Source organism: Vipera ursinii (assembly GCF_947247035.1).
Source record: "Vipera ursinii genome assembly, chromosome: 7".
NCBI classification, from domain to species: domain Eukaryota; kingdom Metazoa; phylum Chordata; class Lepidosauria; order Squamata; family Viperidae; genus Vipera; species Vipera ursinii.
In genome coordinates this window covers 73214732-73237984 of record NC_139521.1, presented here as the reverse complement: position 1 = coordinate 73237984, position 23253 = coordinate 73214732, and the positions used below count along the sequence as shown (strand labels likewise).

Genomic DNA, 23253 nt, shown 5'->3' with positions numbered 1-23253 from the left:
TCCCTGATGTTACTGCTTGTATTTGACCTTAACTCTTTCCATTCTCATTTCTTCCTGATCCTCAGATTAAAGAGAAACGCAGTAGGAAATTTCGCATCAGTACATTTTAAATGCACATTTCTACCCATCCTTTTTCATCCAGAAGCACATGCTATTTTTTTTTTAAATAATAATCAGAATTTCTTTGGTGAGTCAAGAACTGACTCAGAATATTTTAAAACTATGATAGCAAGTAGATTATTTAAACACCAATGCATGCTCCCGTCGGTTCCTCTTACAAATTTCAGAGGCTGAACGTCTTTGTTCCACAAATCTATAAGGGAACCAAATTTAGGTTGATATCCCCTTGCAGAATATCCATAAGGTTTCAGAGTACATATGTCACCTTCGCTCGTGTCAGTGTTAAGGCACGATTTTAGGACTGGGTGGGCAAAGCTTGAAATGATAAAACCTCAAGATCCATTCAGGTACCGTAACTCAGTCCTCAGCACCCGTTTTGAGCTTGACTGACTCGCATCATGCCAAGTTAGATGTTCCAGAAGGCAATCATCTGCACTCCAACACCCCCAAACAACTACTAACCATATAAATGATAATTCCCCATCCTGAAAGAAACATGCAGTATTGAATTGATAGGGGAGACTATTTATAGCTGTGGGATGGATCCTTGGTGCTTTCTGAGCTTGGTGATTTTCTTGCAGACCCAGCTAGGTAACGTCACCGATGCTAGAAGGGAGCGGGCTTCAGAGAGTAAACCCTGCAACCTTCTAGACTGATGATGTTACCTAGTGGGGTCATGAATCGTCTTCAAGAAAACCATGAAGCTCAGAGAGCACCCAGGATCCCACAGGATTGAGTGGATGGCTGAGCAACTTGGTAGCCACCTGCTTCCACGATGGATTGCTAGAAACCACTGGATCTTGCAAACATCTCCAGTTCTTCCTTGATCGTCCTGCTCTGGAATAAGATCTCCGTGATGGAGCAGACCTTTGTAGCTGAAAAGCCTTCTGAAGGATCCAAACAATTGTTGCTTAAGTCTTGTAAATTTGCACAATTTGCTGTCCTCACCTTACCTGCTAAATACTTTGTCCACTTAATCTTGAGATGATGGGGGGCATTTCTTCTTGGATCCCTTCCCAGGTCACCATTGCAACAACACTCTGATGCTGCAGCACCATCACCTTCCAAGCCGTGGGGAAGCACTAATGTCACACAAGGAAACCTACATTCTCACTGCCTTTCCTCTGGTTTCATTTAGTGATGCCGCGTTTTGCTGAACAAGTGGAAGTCGCGATTGAGGCCCTGAGTTCAAACATCCCACAACCGTTTGAAGAGAATGAGTTCATTGACGCCTCTCGCTTGGTTTATGATGGTGTTCGGGACATCAGGAAAGCAGTACTGATGATCAGGGTATGTAAGATATATATTTTTTCCCCGCCTTCATTGGGATCACATCAAGGGGAGTTGTACGGGTCATCCTCTGACTTGTGACCACAATTGGTCCCAAAATTTCAACTGTTAAGAGAGAGACAGTTGTTTTGCCCTATTTTACGACCTTTCTCGCCACAGTTGTTAAGTGAATCACTGCACTTGTCAAATTAGTGACACGGCTATTCAGTGAATCCAGCTTCCTCACTGATTTTTCTTGTCAGAAGGTCCCAAAAGATAATCACATGACCCCAGGACGCTGCAGCCATCATCAATATGAACCAGTTGCCAAACGTCTGAATTTTGATCATGTGGCCATGGGGATGCTGCCACGGTCATAAGCGTGAAAAAGGTCATAAGTCATTTTTTCCCATGCCATTGTAGCTTCAAAAGGTCACTAAACAAATGCAAGTCAAGGACCACCTGTATACTTCATTGGGAAATATGAGATGCACAAGAGACAAGATTTGTCTGAAACGGAAGCATTCCCCAGAATAAATAAGAAAGCACAATTATGTTTTCGATTTACAAACAGATTTTATCTCCTCTGCTGTTTCTAAAATGTTGGCTTCCTAACAGGTAAAATACCTAATGTTGTCCTTTTTATAAGGAGGACAATACACATTTTATTGGGTAAGATACTTAAAAAAATGTAAGTACAATAACAGAAATCAGGGTAAATTGGTCTTCCCAGTGTTGCATGCTTAATCACTCTAGCCTTACTATAGTTATTTTTGTCCAGTGCAAAAGATCAGGTCCATCACTAAAAATCCAGTTAACTGATTTATTGCTGTTCGTGCCTATGCGCAGGAATATTCTCAATAACTGTTAGCACCATGTTGGATGGTTAAGGTTAGATTAGGGTCAACGAAATTTCAACCAAGGTTGGACTTATTTTGCTTCTGGTTACATAGGGATTCTAGGCTGATCCCTCTTTTAACTCTGCCTCCAGGTTCTGCAGAGAAGAGAAACAAAGACGATTAGGGAACTGGAGGCCAAAATATACAAAAAAAAAAAACAATGGTTGCAGGAATTGGGTATGTCTAGTTTAATAAAATAGGGATGCGGTGGCTCAGTGGGTTAGGACGCTGAGCTTGTTGATCAGAAGGTCGGCAGTTTGGCGGGTCGAATCCCGAGTGCTGCCTGTTACTCATCCCAGCTTCTGCCAACCTAGCAGTTCGAAAGCATGTAAAAATGCAAGTAGAAAAATAGGGACCAGTACGGTGGGAAGGTAACAGCGTTCCATGCGCCTTTGGCGTCTAGTCATGCCGGCCACATGACCATGGAGACATCCTCGGACAAGCGCTGGCTCTTCGGCTTTGAAACAGAGATGAGCACTGGCTCCTAGAGTTGGAAACGACTAGCACGCATGTGCAGGGGAACCTTTACCTTACCTAGTTTAATGAAAAGAAGGAAGAGGGGTGACATGATAGCAGTCTTCCAATATCTGAAGGGCTGCCACAAAGAAGAGGGAATCAAGCTATTCTCCAGAGCACCTGAAGGCAGCACAAGAAGCAACAGATGGAAACTAATCAAGGAGAAAAGCAACCTAGAACTAAGGAGACATTTCCTGACAGTGAGAACAATCAATTGGTGGAACGACTGATTAAAGACGTTGAAGGATCCTTAGTCCTCCTTTTGATTAAACTAAAGATACTCAGGTCCTGCAACTGTTTATCGTATGTTTCAGCCTCCAGGTCCCTAATCTTCTTACGAAATATCTGTCAATATACCTTCCTTCCTCTCCACCCGCCTATCCCCCCAAAAAAATCACCCCTCCCACCCACAATTCTGTCTTGATTTCTCATCGCTTGGACCGTTGTCAGCGTTAATGGTGGAGAATTCTCTTCTTTCCCCTTGCACATATCACAGCAACGGCAAATTGGCTAAGCTAATTGCCAGTTTGTGTACTTCGGTATAAAGCAGCCCCATTAGCGAAGCCAGGAGATTGTCAATCAGCTGCCCTTTAATAATCAGCAGTTCAATACAGATCAGTTTTCAAAAACTAATCACGCGGTAACCGCTTCCTTTTCACCCAACATACTTTCATTTTCCCAGTTGTCTGTCTTGGTGTCTGGTTTTCAATTGTGCCGGGCACATTAAAACCGCTTGTATTCCTTTAAATACTTGTACAGAACTCAAGAGAGGAAGATAGGTATTTTTAATATCTAAATGACTAAATAAATTAACTAGCTGCTTGTCTGAATCTCCAGAGGGAGAGGCTTCAGCACGTATTCAGGTAAGGAACTGTCATTTCAACCCCGAGTAAGCAACTGATTTAATTTTAGCAGGTTTCTTCTCCTCCTTAATAAATTTAATAGGGCAATAACAGAAGGACTCATTTTGTGTATGGGTTTCCGGGTTTTTCCTCACTAGCTTGCAATCAGCCTCAATTGGTGTTTTTTTTTTAAAGTCAAAATACAAGTAGTCCTTACTATAGAAGAACGGACTTCGAAAGTTTCGAACTTGGCAGAAATGGCCAAAATCTCGGCATATGTGAAAGACCACTCACAACAAAGATATATAGCGGAATGGAGAAGATGGATTGATTATATTCAGAATAAATATGGGACTACAAAGTATCATTTAGCATATGAATAGTTTTTAGTCATTATAATTAGAGGATATATTATTTATCTTTTCTATGGTTAAGGAGAGTTAAAGTGCGATAGGATTTAAAGAGTAATTATAGTAATTAGAATATTTTAGATTGAGATTGTGTGATGTAATACCCTGTATTCAGTTCTGGGAAGTCGGGGGGCGGGTGTTGGGAAGGGAGAGATGGGGAGGGGGGTGGGGGAGTTGGGGTATATGTTCTAAAAATGTATTTTAAAACTCTTCAGTAAAAAAAATACAGGTAGTCCTGGACTTACAATAGTTCGTTTAGTGACTGTTTCAAGTTACAACGGCCCTGACAAAAGTGACTTGTGACCATTTTTCACGCTTACGACCGTTGCAGCATCCCCAGACTCACGTGATCAAAATTCAGATGCTTTTCAACTGACTCCTATTTATGACGGTTGCAGTGTCCCAGAATCATGGGATCCCCTTTTGTGACCTTCTGACAAGCAAAGTCAATGGGGAAGCCAGATTCACTTAACAACCGTGTTACCCATTTAACAACTACAGTGATTCACTTAACAAAGGGGGGAGGGGCAAGAAAAGTTGTCAAATGGGGCCGAACTCACTTAACAAATTTCTCACTCAGCAACATCAACTCTGGGCTCAATTGTGGTCGTAGGGCGAGGACTCCCTGTATGGGGGGACGGAGTAGAAAAGTGTTGTGATTCAGGGTCAGCCTGTGGGTTCGGCATTTGGGTCGGATGATTCAGAGGAGGAGGGGGGTGTTGGAGAGGTTGCTGAGGGGGTTGGAGAGCTTGCTGATGAGAGCCCTCAGCCAGGCCCCTCCCACCTGGTTACGACGCAGACCCAGCTGTGTGAGCCTGACAGCATGGATGAAGATGACCCACAGCTGGTCCTGTTCAAGGACGCCCAACGCAGGAGGCAGTCAATTAGGAGTAAACAGAGGAAGGCAATGGGGCTCCTCGAAAGGAGGAGGTGGGGCCAGATTCTCCTTGGACGGTCACAGATGGACTCTTGTATTATCGTGACCGGCTCTACGTTCCGGGAGGGCCACTCAGGGGACTCATCCTCAGCCAGTGTCACGATAACCCGGCGGCGGGGCATTTTGGCCTGTTCAAGACCCTGAACCTGGTCTCCCGTACCTTCTGGTGGCCCCGAGTCCGACACGATGTCCAGTCCTATGTTACCTCCTGCATCCCATGCAGGCAGGCCAAGTCAGCGACAGGGGCCCTGCTTGGATAGTTCCTGTTTCTTAAAGCTCCTGTTTCTTGGTTCGTATCTTGTTCCGTTTGTTTTTGTAGCAATAAATTTGGCAGGCGTAATTCCAGCCTCTTGCCTTCTTGTAAAAGGGGTTGTCCCTGCCTTTTCTGCAGGGCCGGTAGCAGGCTGGTACAGAACAAAAAGTCTTAAATTATCACATATGAAAGCGACCGATTTGAGCCGAAACTTAAAATAAAAAAAAATCATAGACCAAACTGCATCAATCCTCTGTTGCTTTATCTACTCTTTAGTACACATTGTGTTGTCACAATATGTACTGGGATCTCCCCTAGGGAAATGCTTGGAAGGAAACCAAAGTTGGTCTATCTATCTCCAAAGCCATCAACATCACTGCTGGCTGATATTCCTGCTTTCAATGGTGGTGTTATCCTTTCCTAAGATCCGATCAGAGCAGTTCGTGTGAGCATCCCATCCAATCACTATCCCCTCTACCACTCTAATGGCAGATAGTGAAGAGGAGTTCAAGAGCCTCTTGAACAGGCTGGAAGAGAAGAGTGTAAATTCAACATTAAGAAAACTAAGATCATGGCATCCGGTCCCATCACTTCCTGGCAAATAGAAGGGGGGGGGAATAAAAATGGAAGCAGCGACAAGAGTTTATTTTGCTGGGGTCCAAGATCACGGCAGACGAGGACAGCAGCCGTGACATTAAAATTAAAATAATTTTTCAAAGAGTCTTGCTCCTTGGGAGGATAAACGATGGCAAACCTAGATGGCATATTAAAAAGCAAAGACATCATCTTGCTGACAAAGGTCTGTATAGTCGAAGCTATTGATTTTTCCCAGTAATAACGTATGACTGTGAGAGTTGGACCATATCGGGCATAATATTTAATTGTTTTTTAACTTTTGTACTTCGTTTTTAATATTTATTGCCCCGTACACCGCCCTGAGTCCTTCGGGAGAAGGGCGGTATAAAAATTTAATAAATATAAATATAAGGAAGGCTGAGTGCCAAAAAAAACCCCAAAAAACCCCTGATGCTTTTAAATTGTGGCGTTGGAGAAGACACTTGAAGGTCCTTTAGACCTCAAGGAGACCCAATCAGTCAATCCTAAAAGCACCTTTGGAATAACCATGACCTGGATGGTTGAGACTCTCCATAGAGAGCCTAAAAGAAATCAACCTTGCTTATTCTTTGGAAGGTCAGATCCTGAAACTGAAGCTCAAACATTTTAGCCACCTAATGAGAAGAGAGAAGACTCTTTGGGAAAGACCTGGATGTTGGAAAAGATGGAAGGCAAAAGGAGAAAGGGGACGGCAGAGGAGGAGATGGTTAGATGGAGTCATTGACGCAATGAACATGAATTTGGGCGAACGCCAGGAGACCGTGGAGGACAGGGAGGCTTGGTGTGCTGTGGTCCATTGGGTTGCAAAGAATCGGACACAACTTAGGAAGTGAAGAACAATCCCATGAGAATTCCATTATCCATGTTGTTAGCAAATAGCCTTTCTCCCAAATAAACCATAGGCAAATATAGCATACACCAGGGGTCTTCAAACTTGGCCCTTTTATGACTTGTGGACTTCAATTCCCAGAATTCCTCAGCCAGCGTGCCTGGCTGAGGAATTCTGGGAGTTGAAGTCCACAGGTCATAAAAGGGCCAAGTTTGAAGACCCCTGGCATACACCATAGACTTCTCCTGATGCTCTTCAGGTTAAGTAAGCCTATGGCCTAAGGATTCCAGCAGTTGTCGTTCCACCACCAGTTGTCGTTCCACATCTGGAGGACCTCAGATAGAGGAAGACTGTTTTACAATGAGAGAGATACTTAATGTCAATTGTCCCCTTTGCTAGGAAGTCCCTGTAGCTGCTTCTGATGACGGTTCAGTTGCAACTAGGGCATCTGTGTAGACAGCCCTGGGCTATTCTGTCAGAGAAGTTTGATCTTCCTTCTGCCCGCAGAAGAGGAAGAAGTGAGCAGAAGAGGGGGTGCATTGCTCAGTGAAAGAGATCTGGAATGGTTTGGAGTCCTGAAGTCCTTTGATCTTCAAAAGCCACTGCTGAACCATCCAACATGCCTAAGTGCGTTTCAGATAAAAAAAAATTTAAAAAAAGCCCTGCCTTCTCCTTGTTAAGACAGCGCAGCTAAGGTTATCTTGACTATCTGTGCAGAACTCCTGCTGATTTAATGTGGGGCTTAATAGGAGAAGATGAAGAATAACAAAGTGTAGACTCGCAGGGAGGAAAGAGATGTTTGCCCTTCAGAGAACTTTGAAAACACCCAGCAAAACATCTTGACAATCCACCCACCCTTTCTTCTGGAAGAGAGAGTCCTCATTATTTTTTATTTGTTTGTTTGTTTGCTTTTTTGTATCCCTCCTTGATTATGTTTACAAATAACTCAAGGGGGTGAATGTATCCAACACAACTTCTTCCTCCTATTTTCCCCGCAACAGTTTTGTGAGGTGGGTTGGGCTGAGAGAGAGTGATTGGCCCAAAGTCGCCTCGCCAGCTTTCATGTCTAAGGCAAGCCTAGAACTCAGCAACTCCTGGTGATTGGCCCAAAGTCATCCAGCTGACTTGCATGACTAAGGTGGGACTATAATTCCAAATCGCCTGGTGATTGGCCGAAAGTTACCCAGCTGGCTTTCGTGGCTAAGGTGGGTGTATAATTCCAAATCACCTGGTGATTGGCCAAAAGTTACCCAGCTGACTTGCATGACTAAGGTGGGACTATAATTCCAAATCTCCTGGTGACTAGCCCAAAGTTACCCAGCTGGCTTTCATGACTAAGGTGGGACTATAATTCCAAATCACCTGGTGACTGGCTGAAAGTTACCCAGCTGACTTGCATGACTAAGGTGGGACTATAATTCCAAATCTCCTGGTGATTGGCCAAAAGTTACCCAGCTGGCTTTCATGACTAAGGCGGGACTATAATTCCAAATCACCTGGTGATTGGCCAAAAGTTACCCAGCTGGCTTTCATGACTAAGGCGGGACTAGAATTCACCGTCTCCCAGTTTCTGGCCTGGTGTCTTAACCTCTAAATCAACCTGGCTCCTTTGTGCCTTGCCTTTATTTCTAGGGGCCATTGCAAGAACCGTTGCCCTGTTCCATCTGCTTTAACCCAACCATTTTTTTTAACCATCTCAGCAATAAAACCCTAAAGAAAGTATTGAAAAAAAAATGGAGGAATGAAAGCGTGAAAAGACCAAAAGAATGCAAGGAAGGTTCTCCTTACTTTGGCCAGCATAGATAGGGAGTGTGACAATCTTCTCCACACCTTCACAGTCCAAGGTTTGCTCCATTGTTAAGTCTTGTGATCAGGCTTTTAACCATTGCACAGATCACACTTCAGACTGTGTCCAATTTAGAGAAAGAGGCGTGGGCTGGTCTTCTCCCCATCTCTGAGCTCAAGGTGACTTTTCTGTAAACTCTTGAAGGACGGTGCAATCTGTTCAGCATGTTGTCTGATAGGTCTTCTTCTTCTTCTTCTTTTTTTTCCAGAAGAGAAACACAATTATTTTGAAATATCACATTCCAAGGGGGAAATGCATCCGAGGGCTGTTAGTTTGCCCAATGTACATTCCCCCAGTTAACAGGCTTAAGAGAAATCACAGCAAGGTGATGATTAATGCTGGTGGGGAAAGAGCAGGTTTCGAACAACTTCATTTTTTTGTGGACAATTCAATTTGGGGTGCTGCCTGCCTTTCCAGACAAGTTAATTTAAAATGAAGAAGAAACAACATTTTCTGGGCAGGTACTTGATAAAACACGAACATAGCAATCACTGGAGTTCATTTGTATCCTTTGTAAGCTTGCCATCTGTTTTTTTTTTCCTTCCTTCCTTCCTTCCTTCCTTCCTTCCTTCCTTCCCTCCCTCGCTCCATTCCTTCCTTCCTTCCTTTCTTTCTTCCTTCCTCCCTTCCTTCCCTCCCTCGCTCCCTTCCTTCCTTCCTTCCTTCCTTCCTTCCTTCCTTCCTTCCTTCCCATATTTCTCTTTGTTCCTTCTTTCCTTCCTTCCCATACAACCTCTCTTCTTTCTTCCTTTTCCCTTCTTCCTTCCTTCCCCTTCCACCCATGCAACCCTTCCTTCCTTCCTTCCTTCCTTCCTTCCTTCCTTCCCATATTTCTCTTTGTTCCTTCTTTCCTTCCTTCCTTCCCATACAACCTCTCTTCTTTCTTCCTTTTCCCTTCTTCCTTCCTTCCCTTCCACCCACGCAACCTTTCCTTCCTTCCTTCCTTCCTTCCTTCCTTCCTTCCTTCCTTCCTTCCTTCCTTCCCATATATCTCTTTGTTCCTTCTTTCCTTCCTTCCTTCCCATACAACCTCTCTTCTTTCTTCCTTTTCCCTTCTTCCTTCCTTCCCTTCCACCCATGCAACCTTTCCTTCCTTCCTTCCTTCCTTCCTTCCTTCCTTCCTTCCTTCCTTCCTTCCTTCCTTCCTTCCTTCCTTCCTTCCTTCCTTCCTTCCTTCCTTAAAATCTAGACTCCTGAAGAGCTAGAGGATGACTCTGATTTTGAACAGGAAGATTATGATGTTCGGAGCCGGACAAGCGTTCAGACTGAAGACGATCAGCTTATTGCTGGCCAGAGTGCAAGGGTGAGTTTACAGTCTAAGCAGTGCATTAATATCTCTTCCGATTTGTCTGCTTCTGCAAGCTGATGTGGAGAATAGAAAGCTTAGGATGGCTACCGAGCGTGAGATTCCATTTTGAGTTCTCAAGAACTGAGTTAATTTGTTTGACACTCAAGTGGTGTTGATTGGAGAAGTCTGTGCAAAAGAAAAAAAATCGGTTGATAGTTCTTTCTCCAAGATTTATGCCAATATTTTTTTTCTTAAAAATGTTTTTTTCAACACTTAATCTGATACATTTGTCAAAAGTCCCAGGAATTCCAGTCTTCACACTGAAAAATTGAGAAAAGTGTCAGGTTTCTAAATCTTATTATTATGGAGAAGACATGAGAGTTGAACACTTTACATAAAACTCAGCATCTTGGTGTCCTAATTTTGATAAGCAGAATATTATGAGGTTGGACTCTTATTTATTACTCATATCAAAATCTCCAAGCAAGATAGAAAGATTTTCTTAAAGAAGATTGAAATACTTTTTTTTTCCACGTAGCTCCTCATGTTCTTCAAAACCACAACTGGATTGATACAATTGTTTGCTAAGACATCTGAAATTAAAAAATACCTAGGTGGAATTTTCAGTTGCTAAAATCACAACCACCAAGAAATGGCATTGTGGGCCATTTCATCATACAAACATTTGATAGTAGTCCATAAAATTAAACCTACCTTTTCTTCTGTTCTAACCAATTAGATGGCATACATGCTTGCACGATGGTATACATTTTGTTTAAGGAGCTCTACCAACCTAGCAAACTGAATTTTTACCAGAGCTTTGTCGTTAATATATTTAAAGGTTTCAGTCTGATTCCCCACTTTTCCTTCTGTCCTCCAGACTATACATACTCAGTTCCTCCAATCTCTCCTAGTATGTTTCGTCCCTCAGACCTTGGGCCATTTTTGTTGCCCATCTCTGGACTCACTCAATCTTATCAATTCTTTTTTTTTTTTAAGTGAGGTCTCCAGAACTTAACAGGGCCCAAAGTATGCCCCTCCTGCCAGCATGGATGGTCATTCCCCAATTCAAGATGGTGGTTATCTTGAATAAAGCCCTGCATGGCATGGGTTGAGGGTATCTGAGGAACCTTCTCACCCAAGAGGAACTGGCCTGCCCCATCCATGCTTGAAGAAGGGACATGCTGTCGGCTCCATCAATCAAGAGATTCTGGCCAGTGGGGTCCAGGAGAAGAGACTTCTCTGCCATGACCCCCACCATCTAGAACATAGTGTCCTCAAGGTGAGATGTGCCCCCCACCCTCTTGGTCTTCTGTGAGGGCCTGAAGACCTGGCTCTTCCAGTTGGCTGTTAGTTTGCCCAACAAAATCTGCATTTTTGTTCAGTGTGTTTGCTTATGAGTCCTAGGAATATTTTCCCATAAAATAACTCTGCTTCTGTATAACTGGAAGGTATATGTGGTGATAACACCACTTCATAGAAGTTACTCGTTGTTTAATGACTCCACATTTGTTGTAAATTAGAAGTAAATAAAACTGGAATTTATACTTCATAGCCCATTGAAAGAAAAAAGAGAATGCATTCTTTGAAGAAAAAAGAAACACACCACAATTTCAGTGTTGGAAGAAGCATAAAAATGAAAGTTAGCCTAAGCCGGAATCATACCACATATCAGGAAGACTCATTGTGGAATGCCATGCACAAACGCACACGCAAATAAATATGCACAATCTTAGAGATGCAAATAAACATTAGGTTCATAAAACAGGACTATAGTTTTCTTTGAAGAGGCTCACTGTAGTGTAGTGGGTCCGACGCAAGGAAGAGATGCCAGCCGGAGTACGAGTTCAGCTCTTTATTGTGTGTGTGGGGGGGATTCGTACTGAAGAACAAGGGCTACCTGGCCTCCTTATATACCTGGCCAGGTAGGCGGCTAGCCAATGGGGTTGGCCCTAGGTTTCCCGCCGAAACTGGGTTTCCCGCCAAAACCGTCCAGACCAACACCCCCTGGTGGCTGCTGCTATGCAGAGGCTGTACCTGGATACATAACACTCACTTTCAATGCTTTTTAAAGGGGAAGCTGTTGTTGTTCTGTTGTGTTTGCACATTAACAATTCAGACTGCTGAGCTACCTTGATAAGGCCTAATTAAAGCTCAGTCGGTGAATTCTAATTTGATAAGCTTTCATGTTTTCTTCATTTTTCTGATCTCCTGATTCAAGATAACCTTTTTTTCCCCAAAAAAAATTTTTTTTTGGGTTCTGGAAAAGGTCAATTATGAATTTTTAAAAAGCCAAAAGCATTTTAAGACTATGTAGAGAGAAGCAATAGCTAATTGAAAGTGACATAAACAAGAAAAAAAATGTAATGACACTTAAATCTATGTCACACCCCATTAAATGTACCAAGCAGTGGGATACAACCCTGGAGCCAAATATACTTTTGATTTTGAAATCACTCCCTATTTTGATCTTCAGAAGTAATTATTACCTTTTTTTGCTGTTTTCTTGTCTTGAAAAAAATTAAAATACACTGGAATTATTGTCTTTGCGACTGGTATCCGAATCAGTTTAATGGTGACATCTGTTGAAATTATTTTCAAATTCCTCTAGAAAAGTTGTCTTGCACAGCATGAATTCTGCAGTGTGCAAAAGTCTATCAAGAACCGAAAAATTAAGAGTTTCCTTTTTTATTTTTTTTTATTTTTCTCCAAAGCTAAAATACAAAACAGAAAAAAGAAAAAACATTGACTATCAAACCAAACGACCGAACAATATGTAGCAAACAAAATATTTAAAAACGTGTGTAAAACAGCAAATAAGAAATAAATTAGTAATATTAAAATTAAACATATAATGTCCCCTGATTGAATGCTAAAAAAAAATAACTAGAATATCTGATGCATTCTACCCCCCCCCTTGCATAACAGAGCTTCAAGTTAGTTATAAACTTTTCCATCTATAATTACTAAAAATGCTATGTTACGGGAAAAATGTCACCGAGATGGAAATATATTGTCCATCAATCAAGGCAACCACCATCTATCTATTCACTATAAAAAGAAACAGGTAGGTAACCTCAAGAACAAAATTCATCTTCAAGGCCCTCTGCTACTAGTCTGTTACTGTATTTAACACAGAGAAAATTCACAAACGACTTCCAAAATTTCAGAGTTTTCTTATGGTATCACTGGCAGAACTTGACCCATTTCTGGACAGATTGTCACCTACTATGATTCACCTCACTAGCCAAATTAGTGCCATCTGTTACTATATTATAATGATCCTGAGTTTTGAGCTGTTTTTCCCTTTTCTAGTATCTAATGAAGTCGTCCTTGACCCTTGAAAGATTCTGCGACAATAGATATTTCATTTTTAAGGTGTTCTCTGCTTATTTGCTGCTAAGTTCAGAAAAACAAGCCAGAGCATTTACATTGACTGGTCCAGCTCCGAGAAAGTTGGTTAGTTGGCATCGGTGATCTAAATCAGAGTTCTCCCAAACTTGGGGACTGTAAGACTTGTGGACTTCAATTCCCAGAATTCCTCAGCCAGCGATGCTAGCTGGAGAATTCTGGGAGCTGAAGTCCACATGTCATTAAAGTCGCCAAGTTAGGGAGACCCCCGATCTAAAAGGTTGTCTTGATTCCAGCGGAAACAGAAGCGCACATCATCAGATAATTTTCAAACGAAGGCCAGAACGGATAACGTTACATTTTTTAAAAAACGATTTTCCTGCTTAGGGGAAGTGGCAAGAAGCGAACTCAAAGCTTGCATCCTTGACATGTCTTAAAATTACATGATTCTGTATGGTTTAATACAGGCCATCATGGCTCAGCTTCCTCAGGAAGAGAAGGCGAAAATAGCTGAGCAGGTAGAAATATTCCATCAAGAAAAGAGCAAGCTGGATGCCGAGGTGGCCAAATGGGATGACAGCGGCAACGACATCATCGTCCTGGCCAAACAGATGTGCATGATCATGATGGAGATGACGGATTTCACTAGGTAGGTCCATTAATGAAGTCGGTCCTTGTTAGGGTTGTCTATGGCAGGGCTTTTCAACCAGTGGTACGGGTACCACCTGTGGTACATTGGCACCTGGCAGGTGGTATGCGACCATCCTAGAAAAGTGATAGCGGGGGAGGGGAATGGTAGCACCATACAAGCCTGAGCGAGAGACGGCTGGAGCTGCAGGGCTGTCAGGGCTCAGCAGAAGCGCCAGGATCAGCGCCAGGATCCAGCTGGAGCTTGGCACTGATCCCAGCGCTTCTGAGCCCAGAAGAAGCGCCGATCAGCTGGAATGTTGCAGCATCTCCAGGGTCTTGTGATTTACATCCAGATGCTTGGCAACTGATTCATGTTTTTGACGGTCACAGTGTCCCAGGGTCATGTGAAGTGACCAAAACCAGCTGCAACCACCCAGCAGAGGGGGGGGGAAATAAAAACCAAACACCCCCCCATCCCACCCCCGCTGCCAATCCTCAACAGAAATGCTCACAACAATGGAAACCTCGGACAGGAGGAAGAGCGCCGCCGGCTGTGGCTTGGGGGGCACTTTTTTCGATGCCATTGTAACTTTGAACAGTCACTAAGCAAACTGTTGTAAGTCGAGGACTACCTGTACTTTATCACTTTTTTCCTCTTTTTTGGGGGGGGTCATCAAGTTTTTGACACCTTGCTAAGCGACTGGTGGTACTCGGATGTTGCCACATCCTACAAGTGGTCCAATGGGTGAAAAGGTTGAAAAGCCCTGGTCTATGGAGATTCTCAGTCATCTAGGTCCTGGTTGTCCCGAAGCTGCTTTTCCAAAAAAAAAAAATCAACGGGGTTTTCTTGTTTTCTTCCTTTGAAAGCGTTTTGCTTCACATTCAAGAAGCTTCTTCAGAAGAAGCTTCGTGGATGAGAAGCGCAACATTTTCGAGGAGGACCGAAGAAGCTCCGTGGGTGAGAAGCAAAAAGTTTTTGAAGGGGGGAAAAAAACACGACAGCAAGAAAGTCCGGTTGCCTTTTGAACAGCACTTTTGGGACATCCTTGTGAGGGTCGTTCGAAAACGAAATAATTCATCCCCAAGACAGAAAGCGTTGAAGAAAAGATCTGCGTGATTGAGGCCGGGAAGAAACATTCAATTCCAAACTCACGGAGCATTTCACTCGATTTAGGAGAAGTTAAGTTTGAGGAACTATCTTGTTCTCCAAGACAGAAACATCGATGGTGGTTGAAAAGAACAACTTTTGTTTTGTTCTTCTAGGCTTTTTTCTCTATGAGATTTCCACCACAGATGCCTTCCACACATGTTTATTTTATTTTTATTTTTTATTTATGTTGGAGCTACAAATCCCAGAAATCCCAACCTGCAAGGCTATACCTTTGAAATGATGAGCTTTTTTTAAAAAAACAAGCTTGCTCTAAAATGTAGAAGATGGGTTCTTTCCACCAGCTAATGTTGCTGAACTAGACCTCATTCCAAGTTCACCAGAAAATAACACTGTGTTATGGGCTCTAACTGAACTCATAATTGCCAAAATAAAAAAAAGTGGTAGCAGGATCATTGTACCACTGGTGTATTTATTCTCCATTTAATATGAATCCCCAAAAAAGGGACCTAGGGGGCTTTTTCTATCTTTGAGGGCTCTCTCCCATCATTTGTTATCCTGACCTTATTCCCTGGAGAACACCATAACCTGGCATGTTGCATACATACAACCTTAACTGGGATTCATTGCCTTTTCAAGACTGGTTATGCTGTCAGGCCTTCAGCCCCCAGCCTTGCTCACAAAAGTAGAGCTTGCCAGCATTTCAAAAGACACGGTTCCCATCTTGAAGCTTATAGACCAAGGGTTTGATTACTGCCTGGATATGGCACCTCCTGGAAACCTGAGTTATGAGTTCTTAAGTTCCAGGACTTAAGGTAAAGGTAAAGTTTCCCCCGCACATGCATGCTAGTCGTTTCCAACTAGGGGCTGGTGCTCATCTCCGTTTCAAAGCCGAAGAGCCAACGCTTGTCCGAGGACGTCTCCGTGGTCATGTGGCTGGCATGACTAGACACCAAAGGCGCATGGAACGCTGCTACCTTCCCACCGTTGTTGTTAGCTGTGAAGTCGTGTCCGACCCATCGTGACCCAATGGACAACGTTCCTCCAGGCCTTCCTGTCCTCTACCATCTTCCCACCGTAGTGGTCCCTATTTTTCTACTTGCATTTTGACGTGCTTTCGAACTGCTAGGTTGGCAGAAGCTGGGACGAGTAACAGGCGCTCACTCTGCTACGCGGCACTCGGGATTCGACCCGCCAAACTGCCGATCTTCTGATCGACAAGCTCAGCGTCCTAACCCACTGAGCCGCTGCATCCAGGACTTAGAGACACTCAAAAAAGGATGAGAGGCCTAGTTGAAGCTCACCAATCTTTGACAAATGGTATAGTTCTAGTCCCACCTTAGGCATGAAAGCCGGCTGGGTGACTCTCTCAGACCCAACCCACCTCACAGGGTTGTTTTGGGGAAAAATAGGAGGCGGAAGGAGTGATATGTATGTTACTTATAAAATAACAACCGTGTGATAAAACTCTTAATAAACAAATCAGCTGAACAACCTGACAAGCAATTGCAAAAGAAAAAAGAAAAGAAAAAAGAAAATTCCGAAACTCAACCAGCTTTTTAACAAACCTTCCTGATGGTGTTCAACTTTGTGCCAAGTGTAAAGCTGCCTTCCTTCATGTCCCTGCTGAACTCTGACCCATTTCCGGATTGGATCTGGCCGATTTTACATTAAATCCAGCTTGGGGAGTCAGGGGAAACGCTGAGCACTGTTGCTGTTTTGCATTCCAGCAGGAATACCCTCTTAATGAACACTTTTGAAAATGCATCTAGAATTAAGTTCAGGAGCTCGGAGGCAAAAACGATGCAAACCGCTGGCAAAGCATTTTAAATTAGCTGTAGATCTACACTGCCTCCCTTACTGCCCCCCCTTTCCCCCCCCCCCCCAATCTCCTAACCTATACTCTAATAAGTAGTTTAAAGAGCGTGGCTTGCTAAATTGTGGAAACAGTCGTCTCTCAATTCTACAAGAATATGAAACACAAAAATGGAACTGTTGATACAAGTTTTATAGAGGAATTATTGACTTTGTCTTTTGTACTTCCAATAACTGTCTGGTTTGCTACATCAACCAAACAGGAGAGGTGCAAACTCCAGCAGATAGTCAAGAATGCAGAAAGAACAATTGCAACCAGGGGAGGGTGCTTATTAGGCACTGTATGCCCAAACAACTAGACACGGGGACACGTTTTTTCCCCATGTGCCATCCATCTGCTGAACACATAATTTTCACAGTGCTGCCTAATGTCTCTGTATATTTATTCATGTAGTGCGTCTGTAGTATTATTATTTATCCTTCTTATTATCTTCTTTGCTGCTCCTTTTATTGATATTATTCTTGTTGTTGTTGTTGTTATTTCATCACACAGTTAGATGTTCAGACTGGATTTGGCATTTTTGTCTACCTATGAAGTCCTTTCCAAGGACCTGGGATAGGCAGATCTGGATGTTCAATGGTGTTACAGATATTGTCGCAGGATTGTAAGCTGTTCCGAGTAAAGCTGCCTTTTGCAATTGACTGAGGGCAAATTTGTCAGTGCCAATGGTGTTCAAGTGGCGCTCCAGGTGTTTTGGGATTGCACCCAAGGTGCCTTTGGGACTACTTTTGCTTGCTTTAGCCATAGTCATTCTATTTCTATTTATAGGTCTTGCAGTGCTTTTTTTGTAAAAGAAAAAGGTGCCGGAACTCACACATGTCATGCAACCCGCCTTGCCTACCCTACAAGGTTCCATCCAAAAAAGCTGCCGGAACTCCGTTCTGAGCGTTCTATGACAAAAAAAAGCCCTGGGTCTTTGTATTTTGTTATCTTTTTCCACTTACTTCTCTTCTATTTTGCTGTCTCCAGGTACTACCACGTCCACTATCCAGACTTTTGTTTCTTTCTTATTGATAATTAAGTCTGGGGTGTGTTATGTGGCAGGTGTCCGCCTGTCTGTTAGAATTCTAAAGTCCAAGAGCAATTTAACCTTAATTATTTATTTAAATATAATAATTTATTCTTGTTTTTTTTCGTTATTCTCTTGCTTTCCATGTACACTGAGTGCTTTTGTACTGGAGACAAATTCCTTGTGTTTCTAATCACACTTGAACCAATAAAGTAGTCAAATTCAAATTCATTGGTGTTGTTTTGTTTCCAAGCAGTAAGTCAATGACTTTTCCCTCGTCTCTTCTAGGGGTAAAGGGCCACTGAAGAATACCTCTGATGTCATAAACGCCGCCAAGAAAATTGCAGAAGCCGGCTCCAGAATGGACAAACTGGCACGGGCGGTGGCCGATCAGGTAATTTTGGAGCTTCCTCTCGGGATGAGTTTAAGCAGCAGAGCGAACCATTTTTGCCCAGTGTCACGGTTGCGTGCCTGGAATTGTAATCTCTATCTCTTTCTTGCCATAGTTATTAAGTTAATCACGACAGTTGTTAAGTGAGCAATACAGCTGTTAAGAGGATCTGGCTTCCCCATTTACTTTGCTTGTCGGAAGGTCGCAAAAGGCGATCACATGACCCTGAGACACTGCAACCGTCATAAATGTGAAACAGTTGCCAAGTGGCTGATATTGATCATGTGACCAAGGTGATGCTGCAATGGTCGTTCAGTGTGAAAAACAATTATAAGTCACTTTTTTCAGTACCTTGTAACTTTGCACAGTCACTAAACGAATGGTTGCCAGTCAAGGGCTGCCCGTATTCCCATTTCTCCTGTTTTCTTTTCGCCGTCTCTGTGGCTTTCTTAATCTCCATGAGTCATGCCGGTATGTTGCACGTAACCAACTTTTAAGCAGCTATTTAAAAGGCAAAAGCTCACTGTCTGCAAAATTGTGTTTAAACTGAGTTCTGCCTGGAAGCCATTGCTACAGGAAGTGGTTCTGTCAACTAATTGAAAGAGAAGAGCATCACAGTCTATTCTGAAACGTGATACTAGATAGTGTTATTTAATTGCTGAGTCTTCTGTAATACGTTGCATTTACAGGATTTGTTCTCAGTGAGAAGCCATTTTTGCAGCGTAGGGAGTCTTGTTAGGACTAGCTGAATCTTTGACCGGGTGCAGTGAGTGAAGATCCATTCGTAGCTAGCAGAGAGAATCAAATTTCCAGAAGCGGACTTCAACTCCCAGAATTCCCTAGTCCTCCGACTTTGCTCGTCGGAAGGTCACAAAACGTGATGATTCTGGGAGTTGAAGTCCACATACTCTGAAAATCAGTTGTTAAGACTCCTTAACATTTGTTAGCTCAGTTGTTAAGTGGCTTTTGCCCCTATTTAGGACCTTTCATGCCACAATGGTTAGGTGAATCCTCTGAATTTGGTGATTTAGCCTAGGTTGTTAAGTGAGTAACATGGTTGTTAAGTGAATCTGACTTTCTCATGAACTTTGCTTGTCAGTGGGTCGCAAGAGGTGATCACATGACCCCTGAGAGACCGCGACCGTCATAAATACGAGTCAGTCGCCAAGCGCCTGAATTTGGATCACATGCCCATGGGGATGCTGCAGTGGTCGTAAGAGTGAAAAACGGTCATAAGTCAACTTTCGGTGCCATTATAATTTCGAACTGTCACAATGCTGAAGATTGCCTGTATTTCCCATTCTATTTAGTCCCATGAAGTCAATGGCTTTTATATGCTGGATTTCCTGACCTGCCATCCTTAGGTTTTGTCTAACCCAGGGGTAGGCAACCTTGGCTCTTTTATGACTCGTGGACTTCAACTCCCAGAATTCCTGAGCCAGCCACGCTGAGGGGAAAGGGAGAGGTTTCCAAGCTGAGCCATGCTGGCTCAGGAATTCTGGGAGTTGAAGTCCACGAGTCATAAAACAGCCAAGGTTGCCTACCCGTGGTCTAACCCAACCTTGCAGTTAAAACTGGGTACAAATAATGGGGGAGCTTCCCCCAAGAGTGAAAATTTCAGCTTTATGGTTTGAAAAAGGACAGCTGTCAGGGAATTGCAGAGCAACTCTCCAAATGGCATTCAAGACATGAACGCAAACCTGGTAGTTTTGCATAAATAAATATAATTCACAGTTATATTTAAAGCAGACAAACATAGTCAGTCAGGAAGGCAGGAACATCATGAGGTAAATCAGAAACAGTATACAGAACACACTGCGGAGAAAAAGGGCGGGAAAGAAGGGAAACGCCCCCTTTATACGGTACTCACGGCAACCAATCAGAGCGTAGATTGCCTCATGCATGAGTCAGCGCTGATCAACTACAACTGTGTGCTCTGGCCCATTGACCGCTTTACTGTTCCAGCTACTAAATTTAACATCCTAACAGCAGCTCCGTCTTTAAAACAAATCTTCCACACCTGCTGGTATTTAATTAATCCTTTAAAAGTGAATCTCATCAAGGAAAGGTTTTCACTCTGCCTTGTAGAGCCTCCTAAAGAATTCCTTTGTTGGTCTGGAGCAGGGGTAGGCAACCTTGGCTCTTTTATGACTCATGGACTTCAACTCCCAGAATTCCTGAATCAGCATAGATGACTCAGGAATTCTGGGAGTTGAAGTCCATGAGTGATAAAAGAGCCAAGGTTGCCTACACCTGGTCTGGAGGAATATCTCCAAAAGTTCACTAAAAAGAAGGGGGGGGGAAACAAACCACAAGCAAATTACAAAGGAAACCCATAACTACCTGTCAGTGATCTAAAAGGAAGCAGAAGAGCTGCTCAGCCGAGCTGGGAGTACCAGCAGAACTTTTGAAATCATCATTACTAGTTTTTTTGTTTTGTTTTTTAAGTCGCTGAGGTTATTTGTCTTTCCTCAGAGCCTCAAAACCCGGCCGAAGTTTTATCGAAGTTTTGAGACCTCTTTGCGGCCTTTTTATAGGCTGTTTCATTTTTAATTACAGTGCTAAAGAGAAAGGGAGAAACAAAGAGAGGAAGAGAGAGTTTTAATTTGCTCCTTCCATTTGAGGCTTTTGTCAGTCTCTCTGGAGGATTTAATCTCAAAAGTATATTTCAAATGCAGGGTCTCTGGAGTGGAATAAATGCGACTGTGCTAAATGGCAGCTAAGTAAGAAAAGACCTCCGGGATTTGGACTTGAAAGATGAGGCAACTTTGGGAAGAGAAAGAGGGAGACAATTTCCTGGCATGATCATATATATAAGGAAGAAGAGATTAGCCTTAACTACCCCGGGGAATTCTCAAGAAGGCTGATTTAAGAGAAAAAAATAATATGTAGTATGCAATTGTGGAGGGTCTCTGCCTGTGTGTTTTTTAACTCACATTATAATGGCCACCTGTATTTTATTCGGCCAAAGGGCCATGCTGTTCTTCATTGGTTTCTTCTAAGTTCTAAGATGAACGGTTGCAGGAACTGGGCATGTCTAGTCTAACAAAGAGAAGGACTAGGGGTGACATGATAGCAGTCTTCCAATATTTGAGGGGTTGTCACAGAGAAGTGAGGGACGCGGTGGCTCTGTGGGTTAGGACGCTGAGCTTGTCGATCAGAAGGTCGGCAGTTTGGCGGGTCGAATCCCGAGTGCCGCGTAACAGAGTGAGCGCCTGTTACTCGTCCCAGCTTCTGCCAACCTAGCAGTTCAAAAGCACGTAAAAATGCAAGTAGAAAAATAGGGACCGCTATGGTGGGAAGGGAACAGCGTTCCATGCGCCTTTGGCATCTAGTCATGCCGTCCCCATGACCACGGAGACGTCCTCGGACAAGCGCTGGCTCTTCGGCTTTGAAACGGAGATGAGCACCGGCCCCTAGAGTTGGAAACGACTAGCACGCATGTGCGGGGGAACCTTTACCTTTTACCTTTACCTTACACAGAGAAGTGGGGACCAACCCTTTCTCCATGGCACCAGAAGGCACAACAAGAAACAATGGATAGAAACTAACCAAGGATAGAAGCTACCTAGAACTAAGGAGAAATTTCCTAACAGTGAGCACAATTAACCAGTGCAACGACTTGCCTTCAGAGGTTGTGGGTGCTCCATCACTGGAGAGTTTAAAGAAGAGATTGGACAGCCATTTGTCCACAATGGTATAGAGTCTCCTGCTTGGGGAGGAGGCTGGACTAGAAGACCTCTAAGGTCACTTTAACTCTGTTACCTATGTTCAGTTTTAAAAGTCTTTTACATCCCCTGTTGGAGGTGAGGAAGATCCAGATGTGAAAATCTACAGAATTATTCCCAATTGGGGCAAACCACAACTCTAAACAGGAATGACCAATGTCATAAAATATTTCCCACATTTTCCAGTTATCTTCATCAGTAGTAGAACTCAATTGGATTTGGACTGAAGCCCATCTGGCTTTACTCTATGTGGTCCTCAACTTACCAGTTCAACTGGGACCAGAATTTCCATTGCTAAGCAAGGCAGTTGTTAAATGAGTCGCTTTTGATTTTACATCCTTTTTTGCCACGGTTGTCAAGCAAATCATTGCTGTTGTTAAGTGAGCCATGCAGTTGTTAAGCAAATCTGGATCCCCACATTGATTTTGCTTCTTGTAAGCTGCTGGGAACGTCACAAATGGTGATTAAAAGACCCCGGGACACTGCAATTGTCATAAATTCATTCTGGTTGCCAAGCACGCAAATTCTGATCACATGACCGACATTTGTGAGGAACAAGGAACGGTCCTGAGTTCTTTTTTCAGTGCTGCTGTAACTTCAAACCATTGCTTAAAGGAATGGTTGTAAGTTGAGAAGTATCTATACAAAATTAGGAGTCCTCTCCTTGACCTAGTAAATCTTTCAGCTTGAAGAGTGGGATGAATTTTCTCCCATTATTTTTTTTTTCTTCAGCCCACATTGTCTTCCTTTGTCCTAAAAACCAACCTTGAGCTAATTATGCTTCTACACAGGAAGGTATATGGTTTGGAGAGATAGCTTGCTGTTGCTTGCATGAAAAATGACTTCAACTGCAAGGTTTCCTCAAGAGGAGCTGTCTCCTCTAAGGCTTTATTAAAACAAGACAGGCAAAGGCTGCAGAGCCATTTTGGAATTTCATTCACACACACACCCCTTGACCAGTAGCTGCTACAGAAAGGAACCTATATATTTTTCTGTGTAATGTGAATTGTGTCGCATCTGGGCATTGCCTTTGTACCCTTGTGTTGCGCCGGCGTTGTGCACATGTATTTATGGAGGTAAATATTTGTAGCTCGTGGTTGAATTCTGAGCTTGGTGGGTTTCTTTCAGACATTTCATTACCCAACTAGGTAACAACATCAGTGCTAGAAGGGGGTGTGGTGTGAGGAGGAGGAGGAGGAAGAGGAGGATGACGACGACTGTGGGGTGCTTGATGCTCTTTGAGCTTGTCCATTTCTTTCAGACATTTCATTACCCAACTAGGTAACAATATCAGTGCTAGAAGGGGGTGTGGTGTGAGGAGGAGGAGGATGACGAC

The 23253-nt window shown here is 43.2% G+C and overlaps 1 protein-coding gene across 1 annotated transcript in view; it reads left to right on the top strand.

Annotated features, from left to right (window-relative positions):
- Positions 1-23253, top strand: part of CTNNA2 (catenin alpha 2) — a gene marked incomplete at its 3' end in the record, with an annotated part of 122766 nt that overhangs the window by 51534 nt on the left and 47979 nt on the right. Inside the window, exons 4-7 of the mRNA XM_083367206.1 lie at positions 1259-1410; positions 9726-9839; positions 13643-13824; positions 18087-18192. Coding sequence (XP_083223332.1) covers positions 1259-1410; positions 9726-9839; positions 13643-13824; positions 18087-18192 — 554 coding nt within the window. The remainder of the gene's footprint in view (positions 1-1258; positions 1411-9725; positions 9840-13642; positions 13825-18086; positions 18193-23253) is intronic.